Below are 23,142 nucleotides of genomic sequence, written 5' to 3' on the forward strand. Positions count from 1 at the left end.
GAGTGAGGAGGTCGTCGGACCCACTGGGCAGGAGGGACCAGCAAGAAACAAACCCTTCCAAGGAGGAGGGTAAAGAGAGCTCTGTTCTTCTCTGGAATGTCACAGGCCACACCGTCTGGCCCCAGAGGCCCCTTCTGCCAGAAGTGGACATACTGAGTGATCCAGACTTGAAACCCACACACCACACCTTGTGAGGGCCATAAGCTTTTATTGACAAGTAGGGGGGTGACCCAGGAGTCTCTGAGCAGGGAGTGCCAACATGGTCTCCCCAGGGGCTCAGGTATGTGTGTGGGAGGTCTCCTGGGGGGCCTTGGCCCTGTAGGGGGCACAGGCAGGGCCTGGGTTCAGAAGAAACCAAGCTGCTTTTTCTCCTGCTGCTGCTTCCACTTGGCCATGCTGTAGAATTCTTCCTTGGATTTCCCAAAGATATCTTGGAAGTCGGAGTCTGAGAGATAGAACTGGGTAGGGAAGTGGGGGTGTGGATGCAGGAGAAGGGTGTCAACTGAGCCCAGACTCTGTCCCACCCACCCAGAGGTGTCATCTCAGGGATCAAGGCTCTCCTCTCCCACATCTCTCTGCCTATCACCCCATCTGGAACACACATCTCCCTGGGCAGCCTGCCTCTTGCCCATCCTCAGTGGGTCATGCCCCGGGTGCCACCAGCTCAGTTTTAGATGCGTTAGTGCTGGGGCAGTGAGTGGCAGGGGGTCTTGGGCATCCACCTCTTTGTGGGCTGGGTCCACGCCATCTGGCAGGTCCTCGGCGGCCTGGTGCATCAGCTGTTCGCGAGGCAGGTTCCCACTGACCATGGATCTGGGGCTGCTGTGGTAGGTGCTGGTGCTGGAGCTGGTTGTAGTGCTGGTGCTGGAGCTGGCGCTGGTCCTAGTGCTGGTGCTGGCAGTGGTCCTGGTGCTGGTGCTGCTGCTGTTGCTGCTGCCTGCCTTGGGGCCTAGCTCCAGCTCACTCTTTGAGCTGTCCTGGGAGCCCTTGAGGGCTTGTAGGGCCAAGGGGCTTGCCCTGCCATGGCTTGGCCATCTGGACAGCTGGAAGTTTTTGACTTCCTGTCCAGAGAGGGGACTCAGGCTGGGCAAGGTGGTGGATAAGCTCCCACAGGGAGGCCACATGGCCCATTGGCCCTCTTGCCCCCAGCTGCAGCCCCTGCCACCTACCAGGGCCTGGCTCCTTCCCTGCCCCTCTGCCCACCTGGACCACACTGACTGAGCCCAGACCCCCAGGGGAAAGCCCAGGAGGCCCTGGTACTCACAGCTGTTATCTCAGAGACGGCAGATGTTGCTCCCAGGCTGCCCTCCACCACCTCCTCATAAGACTGGTTGTTCTGGGGGCAAGAATCAGGCGAGGAGCAGGATGGAGTGGTACCAATGGGACCCGGGAGGGGGCCTGAGGACAAGAGCAGACCTCTCCCACCCACACTGGAAGACCCTGGGCAGGGCGATGCCTCCTCTCAGTCTGCCCGGAGCAGGCCCTCTCCCCCAGATGAGGGTGGGGCTACGGGGTTCAGGCCTCACTCACGGTCCACTTGTAGGGGTCCCAGGAAAGGAACCATCCAGTGAAGGTGGGAGGCTCGTGGCCCTGCTTGACCAGCACGATGGGCGTGGCCGGGCTCCTCCCCGCCGGATGGGTCTTCAGGTACTCCCTGCCCCAGGCCACTGCCTCCTTCTTCCACTCGCTTGCAGCTTGCCCAAGCCACAGGAAGATCTGGGCCACAGAGGAGGCCTGGCCTTGGGCAGGTGGAGGGGCTGCCCGGAGCTGGCCACTTCCCTCCCACCTCTGTCCATCAGATGGTCTCAGATTCCCCCACACACGTGCCAGCCAGACAGACACACCCAGTAAGCTGGCTGCCATACCCATATACCATAAACAAGCCGGAAAGTCACAGGCATGCACCTATGCTTTCAATCCACACATTTATGGAGCACCTACTGTGTCAGGCACTGTTCTAGGCTTTGGGAATACAACTTTGAAGAAAAAAGACAAAAATCCCTGCCCTTGTCGAGCTTTCATTTTATTGGGGTAGACAGAAAAATAAGCAAAATACATAGGATATCAGAGGGAGAAAAATAAGGCAGGGAAAGAAGATAAGAAGTGTGGTGATGGTGGTAGGATATTGTAATTTTACATTAGAGATCTGAGGGAGGTGAGAGAGCAAGCCCCATGTGTGTCTGGGCAGGAAGTGTTCTAACCCGAAGAAACAACCAGTGCAAAAGCCCTGAGTGTTCTGGCATGTTCCAGGAGCAGCAGGGAGAACAGAGCAAGCAAGGGGGAGAGTGGGGGCAAAGTGGGCCAGAGAGTTGGGGCCGCCGGGTCACACAGGGCTCTGGCAAGGGCTTTGGTTTCTTTGCGATGGGAGCTCACAAGCCTCATCACCACGTTCACACAGTGTCACAGACACAATGAGGCAGACACATACACGATCAGCTCTACAGACACACGATCGTCCATCGCCACACAGGGAGACAGCCAATCACAGCCACGCACTGTCACCACAGTCACACATAAACACAATCACACCCGATCACAGTCTCACACACCCAGCCTGAAAACCGCAGATGGCCACACAGAAACATCGTTACCCAACCACACAAATACAGTCACTCAGTCTCCCACTCCTGCAGCCAGTCAGAGTCTCTCTCTTTTTCACACAGTCTCACTGGTTAGAGCTGGGCTGGCCAGTTACTTGACCACACAGCCATTACACACAGCCACATACACAAAGGCAAATGCAGTCACACAGAGACATCACATATACACACGCAGTCAGTCATTCAATCTACAGTTGGCCACTCAACCCTGACACAGGTCAGCCACAGGCACTCAGCTGCCTGGAATCACGCACCCCCATCATAAGACACATAGAGTTACACTCTGGTCACAAAACTGCTCACTATTGCACACGCATCCCAGACACAGTCACAGTCCCCCACAGCCTCACGGTGACACAGTCATCCATGGTCTCACATCCATGGTCACACAGTTACAGTGTCACAATGTCACACAGCCACAGAAGCACCTGCAGCATTACCTGCAGTCACATGGCTGGAAACACACAAAGTCACACATGCTCACACCCAGTTACACAGATACAGACACGCTCCATTCACACTTCACCCAGGCAGGGGGTGGCTGCCTCACCTCCTGCCAGGTGTCAAGCAACATGATGTCATACTTGTCCAGGTCCTCTTGGCTAAAGAACATCACTTCCATGAGGACCAGGTGGCCCGTCTGGCTGGAGCACTCAAATAGTCGCGGCTGGAAGCTGGAGACGTCCTCAGGGAGCCTGACCAGTGTGGGCACAGGGCCGTGAGGGGCGCAGATAGCCCTGTGCCTCTTACCAGCCTGTGCCAAGCTAGCCCTCAGCACACAGGCCCCAGGGGCTGGGGAATAGGAGGACACTGTGCCCTCCTCTGAGCTCCACCCATCCCGTAATTCACTCCAGGAGCACCCTGCTCCTCTCTGGGACCCCGTCCGTCAGTGGGGAAAGCAGATTAGGTGATCTGTCTATCCCCAGCCAGCTGTGGCACAAGCTGCCCCAAGAATTTTCCCAGAAGTGGGCGGGCCCCAGGAAGGGGACTGCAGGCTTAGTGGGGCAGGCCTGAGCGGGAGCCCTGCCCTCCCTGGGAGGGAGGAGCCGGTATCCCACCCCTGGCTGGGAGCCTGGCCTCAGGCCCAAGGTGGGAGGAGGGAAGCTAGGCTAAGAGAGGGGGACAGTAGTGCTTAGGAGCTCTGGAGATCTGGGGGGCGTGCAGTGCAGAAACCAGGCCCCACAGGCAGAGCTCCCTCCTCCCTTGGAGGCCTCACTCTGCCCTATCCTTGGATACACACCCTGGTCCACTTAGAGACCACACACATACACAGTTCTTGCACACTCCACACACACTGTTTAGCCACGTGTCATATTATACTACACACACACACTGGGCACCACCACCCCTAGGGACTAGGGTTGGGGAGCCTCTGCCAGTGGGATGGTTCAGAACTGGGACAATGCAAGGAGCACATTCAGCCAGCAGAGGGCGCCACTGCACCACTCTCCCTGGCATCTTCGTGATCCAAATTATCCAGGGCTGGGGACTGAAGTTGGGGCGCTGTGCTCCTAGGAGCCCTGGGGAAGGGCAGCCAAGAGTCTTCAGTTCTAGTCTGGCCTCTTCAGATTTTTGTGTGACCCTGAATTAGTCACCCACTCTCGTTGGGCCTCAGTTTCTGCCTCTGTGTAAGGAGAATACCCTTTTCCCAGCCCTGTCACCTCTTGTTGCTGGGGTAGGGAGCCCGGCCTCCCAGGGCCTCCCAGAAGTGGGGAGGCTCCTGACCCTCTAGCACCGTTTCCTCATTCTTCCTGGAGATGACAGTGACCACCATCCGTGCCATCTCACGCTGGTCACCGCTACAGCCCTGGCAGGCAAAGAGCTGGGTCAGGCCCTGCATGGGGAGGGGTCTCCACCTCCAGCCCCACATCCCTGATTCACAGAGGCCTGCGGGGAGCTGGGCCTGAGTCACAGGAGGCCTAGGCTGATGGCAGGGCACAAATGAGCAAGGGATCTCTCTTCCTCCCCCTCCTGGCCTCCCTTTCCCCAACTGATAAGGGTCACAAGGACTGGGACCCTCTCCAGGTCCAGAGCACAGGATGGGGACTCCTTGGCTTAGGGATCATTCATGGTTTATGCTGAAGATCAGAGAAAACTCTGGCAAACTGGACTAGGCCTCTTTCTTTTCCTGAGAGACTTACGAAGGGGTGTGCTCCCTGCTCAAGGCCGAAAGGAAGGGAGGCAGTCTAGGTCTAGCCCAGCTCTGGCCTGTGGACTCCCAGGCTCACCTGTCACTTTGTAACTTCCCCCAGGTTCCAGAGGGAACATTGTGGCCTCTCCTCCTGCCCCTCTCCTGGCCTGTGTGAGGCTGGACTTGAAGTCTACAGCCCCTGTGGAGTGGACCCATCCCTGCCTGGCACCACTGCCTGAGTGGTCAGTGTTGAGGTACCTTCCCAAACCAGAGGTAGCAGATGTCAGGTGTGACCAGCAAGAAGATGTCGCTGGAGTTGAGGGCTGAGGCACGGGCTGGCACCTCCATGGTCCTGGTGTTGTAGCTGTCGGTGCCTTGCACCTGGAAGAGCCTCGTGGTGGATGCCGGCTGCCCCTTCTCATTGTGCCCTGTGTCCCCCTACAAAAGGGCTGGGCCTCAGACTGAGACAAGGGCTCCTGGGGGCCACCTCCCTGTCCCAGTGGGGACCCTCATTAAAGGCACCACTGTTTTCTGGACCCTCTGAGTGTAGAGTGTGAGGACCCCATCAGTCTAGGATAGGGAACCAGGCCCTTTCTAAATGGACTCTTCACCCCATCCCTGAGGAGTCAGGGCATAGCTCCCTCAGGCCTTGAAGGTGGAAAGTGGGGGCTGGCTTTGCCTGTCTGTGACCCCAGGCAAGGCCCTGGCTCCCTTTCAATTCAACTTCTTCACCTGTCTCCTGCTTTGTGGCTGGCTCTGGGGACCAGGAGAAGAAACTCAGGCAGGGGTCACCCTTGGAGCTCCTGGGCCTCAGACAAGCACTAGGAACCCAGGGGTTGGTAAGCTGGGTCCCTGGCCTGAAGAGAAGGTGCTCAGCATGTATGTGTAAGGGGCACGGGCACTTGGAGGAGCCAGTGAGGCTGTGGCCACAGCAGCAAGGTGGGCCCTACCTGGAAGACCACCAGCTGGCCCTTGAGGATGGCAAGGAAGTGGGGGGGCTCACTGCCCATGGTCACGTGCTCCTGCACCAGGGCTCCGTGGTACATGAGGTCCAGCTCCTCAGCGTTGCAGTTCAGGGCCTTTATCTCATGTGCGCTGGCCTGGGGGCCCTGCAGGCGGGGGTGGTGAGGGCCTGGCGCAGCTCTTAGATCCCATTCTCAGATCCTTAGCTCTGGGGCTTGAAGGCACCCACCACCCTCCTCAGGTCGGCGCACCTGCCATAGGTACAGCATGTACTGGACACGGCCCATGTTCTGGTATGCGTAGAGTACAAGGTAGCAGCTGTCTGCACACAGCTGTCCATGATGCTTGGGATCCATGGGCTGCCTGCACGAGTCCTGGATGCACCACATCTGGGGAACAGGGGGCAAGTGGGCACTGGTGGCTCCTCCACCTGAACCAGCCTCCCTGTGCCCAGCCTTGAGGCATGCCTCATCTCTGCAGGCAAGGGGCTCGCCTCCAGCAGTGCGCCCACCCCACACTCTGTGCTGGGCTTGTGGAAGGATCTGCAGGTGACCCTTTCCCTCATGGGCCCCTGGGACCACGACACTTGTGCCAGCCTGCTCTCGGCCAGGACTCTGAGTTGGCGTGTGGTGCCTGGGACAAATGAGTGGTGAGGACTCCAGAGGCTGCCGGGGCGGACCTGACTCCTGCCACACACCATGCCCAGCCTGACCCCACCAGTCACAGCCGAGGTTAGGGGCAGTCAGGTCCTGGCATGGCTGCTCAGTGCTCAGGCCAGAGCAGCAGAAGCTGGCCAGAAGCAAGGCCTCAGGGCTCTTGGAAAAATTCCCTTTTTTCAAATGTCACTTAAAAAAACAAAGCCTGTTCACAGACGGAAAGGAAAACACTTCCTCATGCTTAACAGTGTGATGTCTTGTTCCTGTGGGTAGTGAGCACGGGCTCTGGAGCCAGGCAGACCCGGCCAAATGCCAGGTCAGCCCCATGTTGGCCGAGAGACCTTTCTGAGTCACAGTTTTCCCCACCTGTTAAAGTGGGGATAAAACACCCACTTCGACATGGCAGGAAACAATGCTTGGGCATCCTGGGCCTACACAGAACTGACAGCTGTCTCTGAGAAGGTCTGCTCCAGACCAGAGCATCCAGAATCCTGCCTTTTGCAGAAGAGGCTGACTATAACCACACGCCACTCAGGAGCGGCACTCACCTGGCAGCCAGGCCTCCCAACCATACCACTGCCACTCCCTGCCACACCTGCCTGTCCACTGGCCTGCTGAGAGGAGTCCCCTCCCTGCCTTTGTGCCTGGGGCCTGAGTGGCAGAGCCCCCTCTCTTTCCTCCCCTGCCCTCCTCTGTCTTCCTCTATCCCTCTCTCTAGCTCCCTGTCGGCCCCATCTCTCCTGGATCCCCCCTTTCTCCTCTGCCCATGCTTGCATCTCTCCCTGCATTTCATCCCATCTACCCCCCATTCTCTGTCTCTTTCTCTCTCAGTCTCCTCTTCTCTCTGTCTCTCCCTGTCCCCTCTCCCTGTCTTCCTTTCTCCTTGCTCCCCTCTCTACCCCTCTCCTTGCCCTGTCTCCTCCTATCTCATCTCTCTTCACTAACGGCCTCTGTCCAACCATATCAGGGCAAATGAAGGAGGAAGCCTTGGACAAATGGTGTTTTCTCTGACCTCGACCTATCTTGAGAACTAGAACCCCTCACACAGGCCCAGCAGTCCCATTCCCAGAATCTCACAGCATCTTCACACCAGTGTGGGACCCAATGGGACCACAGTTCTTGCCCCCATTTGATAGATAAAAAACTGAAGCCCAAAGGAATTAAGGGCCCTGCCAACAAGTCAAGATGAACCCAGCCCCATACAGAGCCCAGAGGTGGCCCCCACCTCCTGCATCTCCCAGAATACTGGTCTGAAAGCAGATGGATGGCTGACAGTGCATGACTGTGTGTTGGGGGTTGGGTGTGTGGGGCTGTGACTGGTTATATGTGACTGTGTATTTGTGTTGGTCTGTCTCTGTGGGTTGATGGTTGTATGGGACTGTGATCATGTGTGATGCAAAGTTTGTGCAATTACATGCTTGCAATTGTGTACTTGGCTGTGATTAAGTGCAGTTAGAAAGTGTGAGTAGGTGTGTCTCTATTATCATATGTATGACTGTGTTATACATATGACAGAAGGGCACAATTAAGCATCTGAGCGTTACTGTGCTGTATGCCATGAGTGTTATATGAGCGAGAGGCAATGGCTGTGTATAATTGATTCGGTGTGATGTGTATGAGCGGGCTGTGGGGAGGGTGTTTGTATATGTACACATACCCCTAGGTGTCCTTGAGTGTGTGTAGATGTGCACCTGGGTGTACCTGGGTCACTTTAGTGGCTATACCGTTCACCTGAAGACAAAGCCTACCCCTGTGTGCCCACTTCCCCCAGCTAAGGCAGTACCCCTCACCTCCACCTTCCCGGAGCCGTCATCCACCATTCTGAGCTGAGCCGCTAGCTCAGGCTGGCTGCGCAGTTTGCCCACGTCCGGCTTTACCTGAATCCCTTTACCTGAGGGTGGGATAGACGGTGCCTCTGGCGCCCTCTGCCCTTGTCCCAACCTCCGCCCCCGCCAACCCTGCCCCACCCATCACTCAAGAAGCCTCCTTCGGCCACGCCCCCTCGCCCATTCCGCGGAGGCTCTGCGTGCCGCCCCGCCCCCGCAGGCTCGGCTCCACCCCGTCCGCTCACCCATCCCCCTGGGTTCTCGGTGCCTCCTCCGCAGACCCCGCCCCGCCCCCGCAGGCTCGGCCCCGCCCCGTCCGCTCACCCATCCCTCCGGGGTTCTGGGTACCGCCCCCACAGGCCCCGCTCCGCAGGCCCCGCCCCGTCCGCTCACCCATCCCTCCCTTGTTCTGGGTGCAGCCCCCACAGGCCCCGCCCTGCTCGCTCACCCATCCCTCCGGGGTTGTTCCTGCGTTGTTCGTTAGACCACGTCCGGAAGAGCTGCTTGAAGGCGGCCGACTCGGCGCCGTCGTTCACCACCTCCACGTTGGTGTGGGCCGGGTAGCCCTTGGCCTGGATGAAGCCCTGGGGCGGGGGCTCTGTCAGGCGAGCGTCCCGAGGGCCCACTGCTCCGCTGCACCCGCGGGACCTGCTGCTCGGGCTGCAGGGCCAGTGGAGCCCGGAGCCTTGTTAATTAACCAAACTCATGACCCGCTGAAGGAGCTAGCTCCGTCACTACCCACTTCTCTGAGGTCCCTGAGGACAGGCCAGGTCCCCTTAGTCCGGGCCTCGGGAAGGGCCGGCCATGACAACCGTCAGACCCCAGGCAGAGCCCCGTCTCCCTTCCTCTGAAAGGATGGGGCGCCCAGTGCTGTAGGCTCCTCAGACCTCAAGGCAGGACCGCCTCCCCCTTTTACACAAGGTTTCTTAGGTGCTATCTGCTCTTCCCCCCCACTCAAAGTGCCCAGGGCAGGCCGCATGGCCCTGATCCCAGAGAGGGGCCCTCCGTTCCCCGTCATATGCCTGGGCAGAGCTGTGTCTCCTCCCTCAGATTGGGCGGTTTGTCTCCAGGCTTGGGACCCGAGGGCAGGGTCATGTCCTCCTCCATCAGACAGGCCTCCCAGGGCAGGATGTATTCATCTCCTAGCCCTGGGGCAGGACTCCCTCCCCTTTCAGACCGCAGGACATAGATGTCTCTCAGCTTAGTCTTAAGAGTAGAGCCATTTCTTCCCTCAGACCCCAGGGCAGGCCTGCCTCCCACTTCAAACCCCAGGCAGCTCTACGTCCCTCTGAGACAGGGCCCCACAGCCTCACCAGAGCCCGAGTGAAGGCAGCCTTTTTCTCCTGGAGGCTGGATGTGCGTCCCTGCCACACGTAGATCTTGAAACCACCCTGGTCCAGGATGTAGCAGTCCTAGGAGCAAGAGTGGGGCTGCTCAGTAGGTGGTCCAGATGGAGTTGAGGTTGTGGGGTGGGTGGGGATGGATAGGGGGCTGGGGCCCAGCCTGCCTCACCTCCTCCTGCAGTAGGTCTTGGGTCAGTGGGGAGGTCGCCAACTCCTGGACCACCAGGTCCTTGCCCTTCTCGTAGACACTGGGGGACAGGCATCCAGATGTGGTCAGTTCAGCCCCTCCCTAGCTTCCCTTCCACTCTAGCCCCCATGTCCCCCGCCCCTCCCCACATGGCAGAGGGCATGGGGGCTGGGGCCCTGAGTTGAGGTCTTGAGTTGACTGCTGCCTTGCTGTGGAGCCTTAGGCAATCCCTGGCCCTGACAGGGCCTCAGTCCTCCTGTCTATACAATGGGTTTCTCAGAAAGACAGCCATGCAAGAGTACAGGCTGGGCCCAAGGTCCCACATGGCCTGCCCCAGAAACCCACAAGCCTTTACTGGAGGGCTTTCTACAAACACTGTGTTATTGCAGTAATGATGGACATGCAGGCCTAGGCTATTCCACCCACCCTGCCCACTCCCAAGGTCTGCTCACTGGTAGAGGCGGACATTGGCCTTCTGCAGCTGGTTAATACTCTTGTCGGGCATGGCTGTGTGCAGGTTGCCCACTCTGCAGCCCAGCACAGCTTCCATGATCTGCATGAGGTCAGTGGCTTCGACCTCATCATCCACCACACCGATCTGTGCACGACCACCACGCTCCCTGTCCTGGAGGCTGCAGGTCAAGGCCAGGCCCTGCAGGAGAGGACCTGGCAGTCGGGCTTCCCCAGCATGCCTCCCTTACCCCTCAGACAGTCCATCCCAGATCCTTCCTGTCAGTGCTCAGCTCCCAGAGCCTGGGGGCAGGGGGAGGTGTCCCCTTTTCCTGGCATCCACGGGCACCACCAGTGCAGGGTCTGGACTCAGCTTGCACCCATTAGGTACTTCTCAGGTTGTAGCAGAGAGCCAAGCCCACCTCTTCAGGTGGCTGGAGGATGGGCACCTGGAGGACCACTCCTCTCCCCGAGCTCTGCACCCCTTGGTTCCTAGGGCAGACACTGACCCGCGCCTTCTCAGCAATGCTGGTCTTGGGCCCGTTCCACTGGATCATCACCTTCCCCAGGTCCAGCAGGAAGATGTCACCCTCGTTAAAGCTGTTCCAGGAGAGCTCCACCTGCCAGAGCCAGGAGGGGCAAGGAGGGAGACAGGTGTTTTACTACCAGCACCCAGGTGGAGGGGTACCACAGCCTGTCCCGCCTAGGTGAGCATAGCTCGAGTGTGTCACTTGTGTGCATGAAGCTGTGTGCAATTGGGAGTATGTGTGACCACAACACCACTATTATGGTGTGTGGGCATGCATCTCTGTAACTGTATGAGACCTTGAGGGTCACTGTGGGTGTGGCTGTGTACATCTCTAGGCATGTGGGACTGTAGGTAATGCTGCCTTTCACAGGGTGTACATGACTGAATATGACCTTTTTCACTCAAAGCATGTCTGTAGCTGTACACGTGTATACAAGTGGGGCTTATGTATCTGTTTATCCATGTGTGCGGATGTGTGTGTGTACATGTGTACATATGTGGGGGGCACATCAAATGTGAACAGCTGTGTGAGCTCATGGGTGACAGTGTATGTGTGCCTGTGTGGGGGACAGTGTGTCATCCATGGACTGGGATAGTTATCACTCAAACAGACTTTTGAGACTAAAAGGGGGGACTCTAAATAATTATGCCAAGAGAACAGGCAAAACCTGGGGCTACATGATGTCCTTGCATGACCAGGGATGTATGGTCACTGAATTTGTGGGTGACAGTGAGTGAGCCTGTATAGGACTCTCTGTGAGTCACAGGGCTGCCACATACCTTGTAGACAGTAACAGGCACAACTCAGGTGTCACCATTCACATTGGAGACATCAAACACCTGAATGTTCATTACACCAAACTCCTGCCAGATGGCAGCAAAATGTCTCATTCTAACAAAATCAGTGTTTTCCATTAATCTCCTGACAGGTGGAAGTAAGGGGCACTCTGTTCTAATTTGCACAAGGGCATTCTGTGGACTAGAGTGGCCCCAGGGGCAACAGTGGGAGACAGTGTGTGCGGCCTATGGGTGATAATGACAATGTGTATGAGAGTGTGGGGCTGTGCACATCCCACCCCAAACCATGCTCCTTCCCATTGTGCTGCTTACAAGGACCAGCCAAGTGTACCTTCTTGTCTGCCACACCTCCCCAAGTTCTTAATACACCCATGAGACAGACGAGGAAACAGAGGGTCAGAGGAGCCATCGTGGGGGTGGAGCTAGAAGCCTGGCTCTGCCTTCTCTCTCCTCCTTCAAGACAGGCCATCTGGGAATGCTGATAGCCCATGTACCCCCTACTCCCCCGTCTCCCCCTACCTTTCCCTATTCTTCAGTACATGCAGTCTGAGCTGAGTCCAGAGGTCAAGTGGCACCCTGGCAGCCCTCACCTCGGTGGCTGACACGTGCTTCCTCCCTTGGATGTGCAGCAGTCGCTGGATGTTGTACATGTCGGTCTCCACGTGCTTGAGGCCACAGGCTAGGCCTCCCTTCCTGTAGCTGAGGAGGGAATGGGGTCTCACATAAAACCACACACTGCCATGTGCAGGAGTGAGTGCAGGTGTGAGCTCATGCACGCATACATGTAGGGATATGCATGTGCCTGTTTAATACATGTATGCATGTAGATATGAACACGCAAGCACAGGGGTACACATGTGAGGGCAGGAGGGTGCATTTGTTTATCCGTGTGTAGCTATGTGGACACATGCACATTTAGGTACATGTATACAGTGGGGGCATAGTATATATCTGTTTATCCATGTGTTTAGATGTAGATACAGGCACATGCACCTTTAATACAAGTGGGGCATAAGTGTTTCTGTTTATCCATGTGAGTAAAGATGTGAGTGCATAGAATTTGGGCAACAGCATATATGAGTGTAGGTGGGCAGGGATGTGCACATATGTGTGTAGATATGCCCATCTGCAGGTGGACACATATAGGGGTGCTGTGTTTTTTCTGTGTGTGTGTGTATACATGTGTGCATGTGTTCATGTAACACCATATGCGTATATTAGGTTCACCTCTATGAAACAGATGATTGAATATTGGCAGTTTCCTATGGTTCAACCTACTATATTGCAGTTATTAATTCAATAAATTTTTGAAGCAATTTACAGCAAAAGACATATTTCTACTTGGCACAGTAACATAAAAGCAGACTCAAAACAACATTGGTGTCCACTCCTGGATATATACCAAAGAGAAATGAAAAATATATGTCCATATGTTAACATAGATGTTAACTAAAGTTACCGCTATAATCATTTCACAATATATGTAAGTCAAACCATCATGCTGCGTACCTTAAACGTACACAGTGACGTATGTCAATTACATCTCAATAAGACTGGAAAAAAACCAAGAACTTGTATACAAATATTAATAATAGCATTATTCATAACAACTAAAAAGTGGAGACAACCCAAATGTCCATTAAGTGATGAATATATAAATAAAATGTGGTACATCCATACATCATGTGTGTATAATTCCATTTATATGAAATGTCCCAAACAGGCAAATCTATATAGACTGGGGGAAGGGAGTGTTGTGGGAGACTGAGAATGCCTGCTAAAGGGTTTTGGCCTTCTTTGTGGGGTGATGGAAATCTTCTAAAATTGTGGTGATGGTTGCACAAGTCTGTAAATATACTAAATCACTGAACTGTGTGTTTAAGTCGGTAGGTTGTATGATCCCTGCTTTGTATCTCAATAAAGGTGTTATCTCCTCCCTCAAAACAACCCACACACCAGAGATAAGGGAAAGACCCACCCCAGGCGGCCCAGCCACCCCACGGTTCTGTCCCTCGTTGCATCACTCACATGATTCCAGGGCGGAAGTAGCTGCGGAAACAGTCAGACTCGTGCTCCTGCGCCTCCCGGTGCTGCACGGGGGCGTCATGCAGCGCCTCCTGTAGATGCTGCACAAAGGTCTCCGCCGCACCTTGCGCGTCCGCACCTGCCTGCTTCCCGACCCAGTAATGCAGGTCGTTGGACACCCGCTGTGTGGCCTTCAGGCTCTGGGGGACCTAGGACCCAGGTGTGTATGTGTGTCGGGTCGGGGGAGAGGGCTAAGGCTCCAGGTCAAGGATGTACCAAGGGCCTTGTGGAGACTGGGCAGGTGTTCCATAAGCAGGAGATGGAGAATGGGGAGGGAAGGGCCAAGAGGCCTCCAAGGCTGCAGCCCCTTGTGGCATGCGATTCTTGGGCTCCCAGCCTGCCTGTTCCCAGGGCAGAGCTTAGTCTACACCATCAGACTCCCCAGCTGGGCCATGACACCCCCTCAGACAGACTCCCCAGGTGCTCACGTGGAGGACGATGTAGCAGTGTTCCTCAAAGAAGTTCCCATAAGCCCTCTCCGGTACTGGCACCATCTTCAGGTTCTGGGAAAGGAGAGTGTCTAGTGACAACTCAGGAGACCTCCCCATCCCCCCATGACCCTCTGGGGTGGGGTGAGGGAGGGAACTCTGAGGTGGGGGGAGTGTGGAAGAAGCCTAATCTCAGAGACTAAACACCAACTCTACTGTCTGGTCATGCCCCTCACCTCAATGATCCATACGTGGAGGTCTTTATGGCTCTGGATGGCTGGGAGGCCCTTGTTGATGTCCATCCTAGGCCAGGCAGGACAGAGAGAGGAAACAACAAGAGCCAGAGTTCTCAGGCCCTGGCCACCTGTACTCTGGGCTTCAAGCAAGAACTCTTCCCACCTACAGCTCTCCAAAGCACCTTCATCATAGAATGTGCCTTTCATTAGGAGGGCTGTGGAAACACAAATGCCAGCAAACCAGGACAGATGCTGCAGACATCAGCACACAGGCTTTACAAACAGGGACCTGTTTTGTCATCTGTGGTTGTGCTCTGGAAACAGCTGAGCTCTGTGGACAGGGACAGGCTTTGAACATAGGGACAACCTCTGCCAACAGACAGGGAGTTAGAAATAGGCTGTGCAGACAGACACAGGATCTGCAGTCAGGGACAGTCACTGTAGACAGTGATAGGGTATGCAGACAGGCAGAGGCTCTGCTAGCAAGAGTTTCTGCAGGCAGGGACAGACTCTGCAAACAGGGACAGCCTCTTGAAATGAGACTGAATCCTGTAGACAAAGACAGGCTCTGCACACAAGGACAGAGCTGCAAATAAGCATAGGTCTTCCAGACAGTCAGGAATGGCTATGCAGAGATCTAGCACCTGCAGAGAATGATAGGCTATATGGCTAGAGAAAGGCTCTCCATACAAGCATAGGCTCTGCAAACAGGGACAGCTTCCTCAGACTGAAGAAAGGGATGCAACAGGCACAGGTTCTCCTGACAAAAATGAGTTCTGTAGACAGGGTCTATCTGTGTGTATAAGGACAGCCTGTGCAAACAGACACAGACTCTACCCAGGGAAATTCAGACAGGCTGGGAAAATGAGCAAAAGCGAACACTGAAAAAGACTGCAAACAGTCACAGGTTTTGCAGGTATGGAGAACTTGGCAGACTGGGAAAGGCTTTGCACATGTGGATGGAGACAAACCCTTAAGGGACTCTTTGCAGATACAGAGACAGGTACATTGATAGGCAAGGCTCTGCAAATGGGCACAGCATCTTCAGTTAGAAAAATGCTTTCCAGTTAGAGGCAGGCTCTTGAAACAGGCAAAAGTTCTCTAGGTATGGTCAGGTTCTGCATGCAGGGACAGCCTCGGGAAACAGACTCAAATCCTGCATACAGGGAGTTGGGAACAGGTTGGGCAAACAATCATGAGCCCTGAAAAGAGATCCAGACTCTGATAAAAGACACAGGCTTTGCAGACAGAGGTTCTATAGACAGAGACTTTGCAGCTAGGGAGAGAGGTTTTGTAAGCCTACACAGGCTCTGCAAACAGACAGGCTCTCTTAACAGTGACAGCTTCTTCAGAGAGTGTAGGATTTGCTGAAATGAGCTGGCGTAGAAATCAGCTTCATGTTCAAGCACAGATGCCCTAGACATGGGTAAGATCTTGAGACAGGGCTGGGTTCTGTAGAAAGCCTGGGTTCTGTAAAACAGGGACAGGCTTTATAGAAAAGGATGAGTGCTGGAAACAGATAAAGGCTCTGTAAACAGGGACAGGCTCTGCTAACAGGTACATATGGAATTAGGGATAAAATATGCAGATAGGCATAGGTTCTGGAAACAAGGATGTGCTCTGCAGAAAGACACAGGTACTTCCAGATAGACACAGCGACCCCTGAGAGTGATAAACTCTTCACAGGAATAGATCCTGCAAGCAGACACAGTATCTATCCAGGGAAATTCAGATAGGCTGTGCAAACAGACAAGGCCCTGAAAAATGTCATAGACTCTACACATAGGGCTCAGGTTCTGCAGACAGAACCAGGCTCTGATATAGGAAAAGACTCTGCAAACAGGGACATGGTCTACAGACACAGGCACCTACTGCAGAGGAAACAGGTTCTGCTGACAGGGACGGTTACCATAAATAAAGCTTTGCAAATAGGAACTGTCTTCGGGCAGAAAGGTGTCCCAGACAAGGACACCAGACAAGCTCTGTAGACAGGGATAGGCTCTGCACGCAGGGCAGCTTGCATAAAAGCAAATCTTATACACAGGGAAACAGAGACAGACTGTTTAAAAAAAAAAACCAGGTTCTGAAAAAGACAGACTCTGAAAATAGACACAGGCTCAGGACAGAAACAGGCTCTGTAGATAAGACAAAGGTTCTGCAAACCCAGGACAGACTCTGCACGCAAGGACTGTCTCTGAAGACTGTGACAGACTCTGCAGCAAGTGACAGGCTTAGCTAACCTGGGTGGTTAGACAAATCAGGCACAAGCACTCAAATTCTTGAAACAGAACTGAACTCTTAATACACACAGACTCTGCAAACAGCAACTTGGCTCTCTTGAGTTTGTGCTCTGTGGTTCTCACTGTGCACAGAAGAGAAAGCAGCATGGAAGGACAAGTATTTGGGGAAGAGGGGACTCTCGATTTTGTTACATCTTGGCAGGTGACTCTCAACTACCCCAGGCTTCCCTACACCACTCCTTCAGAAACCTCTGTGTGAGGTTTGATCTTTCCTTCATCCATGTAAGTTCTTTCTACATCTAACCTAAATCTTGCCAGTTGCAACTTTTTCTTCTTGCTGCTGCTTTGCTCAATAGACCCAGAAGTCACTTCTTTCTGATGTCTCATTCCTAGAGGCTCTGGTGTGGTGTTAACTCCTCTCCCCTCCCCACTCCATTCCAATTGTGTCTTATCAGCAGTAGGAACACCCTTGGCTTTACTGGCCCTGTATGACCAAGGGGAAACAAGGTGGGAGGGGAGATACAGAGTTACAGAATCAAAGGCATAGTGTGACAAGTGACACAGTGGCCCACATTCCTTACACCTTTGTCTAGGGCCCCTGAGGGCTGGGCTCGGGCCCTGGTGAGCTCACAGTATGCTGTGGGAAACACTCAACCCTCTCAAAGAGGGCCAAGGTGGCCATGTAAGGGGAGGGGGCGGGCAGGAGAGCGGGGGAGGGAGCTGCCCAGAGCAGGGTAGGCAGAGGGGGTGGTCCTGCTGGGGTTTAGAGCTGTGAGGTGTGGCCCCTCTGAGCATGTTCTGGAGACCACGTATGCTGTTGGTATGGTCTCCTTCACTAGAGCAGAGGATCCCCGAGGCCAGGGCCTTGTCTCTTGATTACCGCCGGCTCCCAGCTGCCCAACACCCAGCAGGTACTCAGCAAATAGTTCTTGAAGGAATGAAGCCTGTCGCCTGCCCAAGACTCGACTGAGTGAAAATGGATGAAGAAAGGAGTCACCTAGCGCTCTAACTGCACCCAGAACTGCTGTTGCAGTTGATGGCCTGTTGGTGTGACAGTGACATGAGAAAACGTGATGATACTGAGTGACAGGCATAGACATTCGGTGGTGACAGGCAGAAGCAGTGGCCAGTGACGGTGACCGGGGAAAAGGCAGGCAGTGACCAGAGGTACAAACTATGGGCTGTAGGAAACAGCAACAGAGTGGCAGGAAGACTGGCTAGCCTCAGCACAGTGGTCACCGGGGCCCCATGTGGGGCAGGAAAATCAAACTGGTGGCCGGAAAGTTGGGACTGTGCTGGTTTCACTGGGCAGGGACAACATCAACCCCAGGGCGCTGGGAGGGTGCCCCCATACCCAGGTCCAGCTGAGGAGCCAAACTCTCAGGCTCCCAGGGCCTGAGGCCTCATCTCCATGTAACCTGTCTTCCAGTTGGGTTCTGGGGGGATGGGGGAAGGAATGCTCAAAGGGTAGGGGCCCCCTCTCTCCCCGCACCTCTTCTTTCCCCCAGGCAGTCCCTTTCTCCCTCAGGGGGCCTCTTCCTTCCCCAGAGCACCCCCTCTAACCCCCCCAAGCCCTCCCACCCATGGATGTCCCCTCTTTTCCCTGGGGAACTCCCTTCCATCACCTACCCTGAGTGAGTGGGGACCCCCCCACCTGTGTCCTCTCCCTACTGGGAGCCCCTTTCTTTTCCCTGGGGGCTTGCTCCCTCCACCCAGGAGGCCTCCTTTCTCTCCCAGATGCCCAGTTCCTCCTCTGACATACCCTTCTCTCCCTGGTGCCCCCTCCTTTCCTAGGCGCTCTTCTTTCCCCACTGGCCACTCCCTTCCTCCTCCCATGCATCTTCCCTCCCCAACAGCCACTTCTCTCTTCTGACCGCCACTCCCCACCTCTCCCTGACCCGGCATGCCACCGTCCTCTTCCAGACACCCCTTTCTCTCCCCCAGTGTCTCATCCTTTTCCCAGGGCACCTCCCCACCCCGCACCCCTGTCCTCCCTCAGTGCACCCTCTCTCCCCTGGCCCCTCTTCTTTCTTCTGGGTTCTCCTCTCACCAGGCACTCCCTTCCTTCTCCAGACACCTCTCCTTTCTCCACGCACCCCTCCTCTACCCAGGGGCCCTTCCCTCCCCTGGCGCCCCTTTCTCCTCGCCCAGGTGCACAGCTTCCTCCTCCCGAGGTACCTGTGTGGGGCGGACCCTGAGGTTACTTTGCCCCACTCCCAGGAAGCCAGGAGCAGCACTCCGGCAGGGAGGAGGAAGGGCAGGGCCTGGGCCCCAGGTGTACCGACTCTGTGGGTGACAGAGACCCCGAATACAAAATCACCCCCTTTCTTCCTCGTGGGTCGCTCCGCCTGCAGCCTCCCTGCCCCCACCGGTGTTCTCACTTGTTGGGCTGCTCACTGCCTCCCCAATTCTGCCAGCTCCTCGGCAACCCTGAGCCCTGTGACCCATGCTGTACACCTGTGACTCGGAACAGCCCCTCACCACCCGGTTCCCTGAGCCCCCTCCCTGCCCAGCTGTGCCCTGTGCCCCCTCACCACCAGGCCTACCTGCTGGAAACTGCTTGCGCCTTCGCCCTGCCTGCGGGCAGTGCTGGGCCTGGCACAGGGCCAGGCTCTGCCAACTGCCCCCCCTCCTCTGTAACCCAATCCCAGCTCCCGCCCTGTAGGCCACACCCCACTGCTCAGCAGGCTGGGCTTTCAAACTTAGTCAATCAGTTAGTCAGTCAACAAATATTAACCCAGGTCTCTGAGAGCCAGTCCCCTCCCCAGGGCCATGGCTGGTCTGCCAGGCCTCACTTCCTGGGTATGGTGGCCAGAGAGAGCAGGGCATGGAGGCCTGGCTGGGCCAGGATGTGGGGTGTGGAATACACTGTGACTTCCCTTCTCTGAGAGCCCAGATGGGCCCCTGATCCCTAACCCCCAGAAGGCCAGGTCACCCCAGCAAACTTTAGGAGGAAGCAGGACCAAGGCTGGTGGTGGTGGGGTGGCAGTCTGGCTCTGTGAGACCCAGGTCACTTCAGGAGGTGGGGGAAGGTGGCAAGGGCTTCCTCTAGCATCTCTGCTCTCCTCCCTGCTCCCTGTTTGGGCTTGGTGCCTGTCACAGCCCTCCCCAGCGAGTGCTGATACCCATCGTGGGGGAGGCTAGTCCAGCCCTTGCAGGGAAGACACCTCTCCCATACCTCGGGCTGCTCCCTCCTTTCCTTCCCGATTGGCAGGCGGGGGGTGGGGGGAACTCCAGGGGCATGGCCACCACTTACCTTAGCCCACAGGCCTCAGTCCCAGCCACAGCCCACCCAGTGTGGATGTCCCTTCCAGAACACACTGTTAAAACCTGCCCAACTGGCCCCAAGACCCTTTCCCCATGTCCCGTCCTCACCCCCACTGCTCCCTGTCACAGGGTGAGGGGACTCCAGGAAATCTGGGTCCATCTGTGCCCAGTAGGACCTCCTGCCAGTGTGTGGTTGTGTTTAACAGACAGGAGTCAGTGGGTCCTTGTGTGTGAAGGGATGCCAGCGGCACAGGGCACTTGGTCAGTCCCTGTGTGTGTCTGACCTCATGTGTGAGAAAATGCCTGTATAAACTTCTGTTCCTGTATGTGACAGTGTGTGTCTGGCTCCGCCTGTGCATACCTGTTTTCCTGGATCCTTTTGTCCCTGTGCCCAGCAAAATTCCATGGACTCGCTTCTCCCCACTTCCTCATCTCAGATTCTCTCCTCTGTCCACTCTACTTGGTCTTTGTGCCTGCATTCCCCGGGAATGGCTCTTCCCTGGTCACCAATGCCCCCTCTCGCCAAAGCTGGTGGTCAGTTCTCTGTCTTCATCTTACCCTCCCTCTCACCAGCCAGGGACCCCTCTGACCACCCCTTCCTCTGGAAACAGCCCACAGCCCACAGCCCAAATTTTCTCCCCCACTCACTGGCTGCTCCGTTGTCTCCTTGGGGGCCTTTAAAGGTCAGCGGGCACAGAGCTCAGGCCTTTGGTCCCGTCTCTTCTATTTTATTTCCAAGTTCTAGTCCTCAGGCTGTAAGTACCATGGAAATGCTACTGTCTCTTCTGACCCAGCTCCCACTTCTCCCAAACCCCACCCTGGCCTCAGTCGCCTTCATCTTCCAGCCTGGTCACATCTCTCCTGGCACATCTGACCTCACACTTGATATCCATGTCAGGCCTCTCAGATCCACCTCCTCTGAGCCTCAGGAAATGGCACGAACATCTACCCGGTTGCTCAGGCCCCAAACCTGGGAGCTGTTGGAGGTTCTTCTCCTTCCCTCACACCCACAGTGCAGCCACTGGCCAGTCTGGTTCATCCTGGATCCTGAGCCTGGCCAGCCCTCTCCCAACTCCTGCACAGCACCTGGAGCCAGCCTCTCTCACCAGTTGGCAGCATGAGCCTCCCTCTGTGTGTCTTGGTCACTCTGGCCCCTGTGTCCCTCCTCCCACAGTAGCCAGAGGGATCTTTTCACCATAAATCAGATGGTGCCACTCTCCTGTTTCAAACCTTCCAGTGGCTTCCTCAAAACCCCAAATTGCCTGTCGCTCTGGCTGCCTCTCGTATCACTCTCCCCATTGCTCACTATGTTCTAATACAAGATTCTTTTTGTCCCTCAAAATGCCAACCTCATTCTAGTCTCTGGACCTTTGTACTAGCTGTTCCCTCTGCCTGGAAGCCTCTCCCTTAGATCTCCCCACAGCTCCTTTTCTGCATTCTAGCCTCAAACAAGATGGCACCTTGCCAGAGGGGCCTTCCCCGACAACCTTAGCTAAAGCAGTCCTCCTCCTCAGCCATGTGAGGCTTCCCTCATCTCTTTAGTGCCTTCAGAAGCTGACAACCATTGATTTGATCCTGGTTTAGTGTCTGTCCCCAGCTGCAGTGTGAGCCCCTTGTGGGCAGGGCCTTGCTCACTGCTGTAGCCCCGTATCTAGGATGGTGCCTGGTGCACGGTACTTGCTTAATAAATATTTGCTGACACGCTCCTGTGGCCTACGACTGATCCAGTGGGGGTGTGTTTGGACCCTCTGCTGGGCTCTGTCCTGAAGCCAGGGCCTAGAGTTGAGTCCTCTCCAGAGCCAGGTTCCAATCCCAGCTGAAGCGCCAATCCGTCACAGCTGAAGCGCCCACTGGCTGAGTGACTTTGGAGAGGTTTCTAAGACTTTTTCTGAGCTGACATTTCCTCCTCTGAGAAGGCAGGGCAGGTCACATCCTTCCACCCCCATTGTGGGCAGGACACTCCGCCTGGCAGGGTCCAGACTCGGCAGCTTAGTAGGGGGCACAAGGACCTCTCCAAGGCCCCTCCCCTCAGAATTCCCTGGGTCTCTAGGACCCAGCAGACCTTGGGTGGACATAACTGCCCCTTTCCAAAATGGTCCCACCTGTAACCTGTGATCCCAGGTCCTAGAGAGATGGAGTGGGCCCTAGTGCCCGGCCGGGGACCAAGATAAGCATCATGCTTTGTGTCTCATGTGGACAATCTGCAGCTCATGGGATCACACCATGGCAGAAAGAGGAAGCTAATGCCAAGGGTAGTGCTCACAGGCAGCCAGGGTGCTATAAGGATGAAGAGGTGCCCAGCCTCTCCCCATCTCCTCCTCCAGAGCAAGGGGGCTCCATCACCTCCTGCCTCTACTGGCCCACCCTCCACGGATGCAGGCCTAGATGTCAGAAGGGCCCTGAGCCTGGCTTGGCTCGGCCAGCACCGCCCTAGCCATGACCCCCTCGTCCTACTGACCTCTTCCCTCTGCGGAGTCCCCGTGGCCCACCCTCACCCTCGCCTGGCAGGTTCTGGGCTCTCGGACGCTGCTTTGTTCCTTCCTGGCTTATCTCCGAACGCCCAGCCCGCCCCACGTCAATATTGACAAAGGCGCCGGTGTGGCCCGGGGAGGGCGGGGCATGCGCTGGAAGCCAGCCCCGCCCTCCAGGCCCCGCCCCCAGGTTCCCTCAGCGCTCATTCCACGTCTGTGGCCCAGGTCTCAGCTGAGTCCTTCCTCAGCGCAGAACGTCGCCCCTGGTGGAGATCTGGTTGGGGGGTGGGGGTGTGTGTGCCCCTCTGGAGCGTGGACAGGGCGTGGTGCGGGGGCGGGACTGTCTGGTCCTGGATCCCACAGTCTGGAAACGCCCCAGCCCATGCCCCTGAGGAGAGCAGCCTTGGACCCACATGGGTCCCCTACATCTGGCTGCAGACACAGTCACCAGGGCACTCATGGCCCGAGAGCGACTCCTCCGAGGGTGCCATGGGAACCGCCAGGGCCCCAGAAGGTGGAGCCTGTCGCTTTGCCCGCGGGGCCACCACTCTGATGGGCCGTGTGGAGTGCCCGAGTCTGAGAACGGATCAAAGAAGAGCCCTAGGTCCCTGCAAGTGAGATGTCACTGCCTTGCGTGTCCGCAGGTGGGGATGTGTGGCCCTGCCCAGACGCACACCCACCCCATCCAGACACAGCTTGGGCAGGATAATCTCGCCCCCACCGCAGGGCCAGTCAGCTGTTTGTTACTCAGTTCACTGCGGTGCGGCAGGGATGGGGCACAGAGACAGGGCCGACGACGACGGACGTGGAGGGGGTTTGGCAAGCCTAGGTTCCTTTCCTGGTGGGTAGTGTGACCCCATGCACCATTGTGAAATGAGGGTATTCTCTCTGCTCCCCACCTCAGTGTAAAAGCAGGGAGCTGCCACCCAGGT

At 56.1% G+C, this 23,142-nt stretch overlaps 1 protein-coding gene across 3 annotated transcripts; it reads right to left on the minus strand.

Moving 5' to 3' along the window:
• Positions 1 to 188: 188 nt before the first annotated feature.
• Positions 189 to 22,311, minus strand: VILL (villin like). 3 transcript variants are annotated; one of them, XM_008524661.2, is made up of 21 exons: positions 22,198 to 22,311; positions 20,388 to 20,492; positions 14,233 to 14,299; positions 13,997 to 14,071; positions 13,512 to 13,717; positions 12,074 to 12,182; positions 10,666 to 10,776; positions 10,159 to 10,358; positions 9,689 to 9,767; positions 9,490 to 9,588; positions 8,625 to 8,760; positions 8,141 to 8,241; positions 5,946 to 6,083; positions 5,682 to 5,840; positions 4,990 to 5,169; positions 4,262 to 4,407; positions 3,151 to 3,295; positions 1,531 to 1,716; positions 1,265 to 1,336; positions 723 to 1,061; positions 189 to 458 (listed from the first exon to the last, which is right to left on the minus strand). In XM_008524661.2, the coding sequence occupies exons 3-21, from the start codon at positions 14,296 to 14,298 to the stop codon at positions 345 to 347; spliced, it is 2,661 nt and encodes an 886-aa protein (XP_008522883.1). In that variant the 5' UTR covers position 14,299; positions 20,388 to 20,492; positions 22,198 to 22,311; the 3' UTR covers positions 189 to 344. The 3 variants fall into 3 exon arrangements, with proteins under 3 accessions (XP_008522883.1, XP_008522882.1, XP_008522880.1); XM_008524660.2 differs by lacking the exon at positions 20,388 to 20,492 and having other exon boundaries at positions 22,198 to 22,306; XM_008524658.2 differs by lacking the exons at positions 20,388 to 20,492; positions 22,198 to 22,311 and adding an exon at positions 19,019 to 19,094.
• Positions 22,312 to 23,142: the final 831 nt, after the last annotated feature.

Source organism: Equus przewalskii, chromosome 15 (assembly GCF_037783145.1).
Source record: "Equus przewalskii isolate Varuska chromosome 15, EquPr2, whole genome shotgun sequence".
Lineage (NCBI taxonomy): Eukaryota > Metazoa > Chordata > Mammalia > Perissodactyla > Equidae > Equus > Equus przewalskii.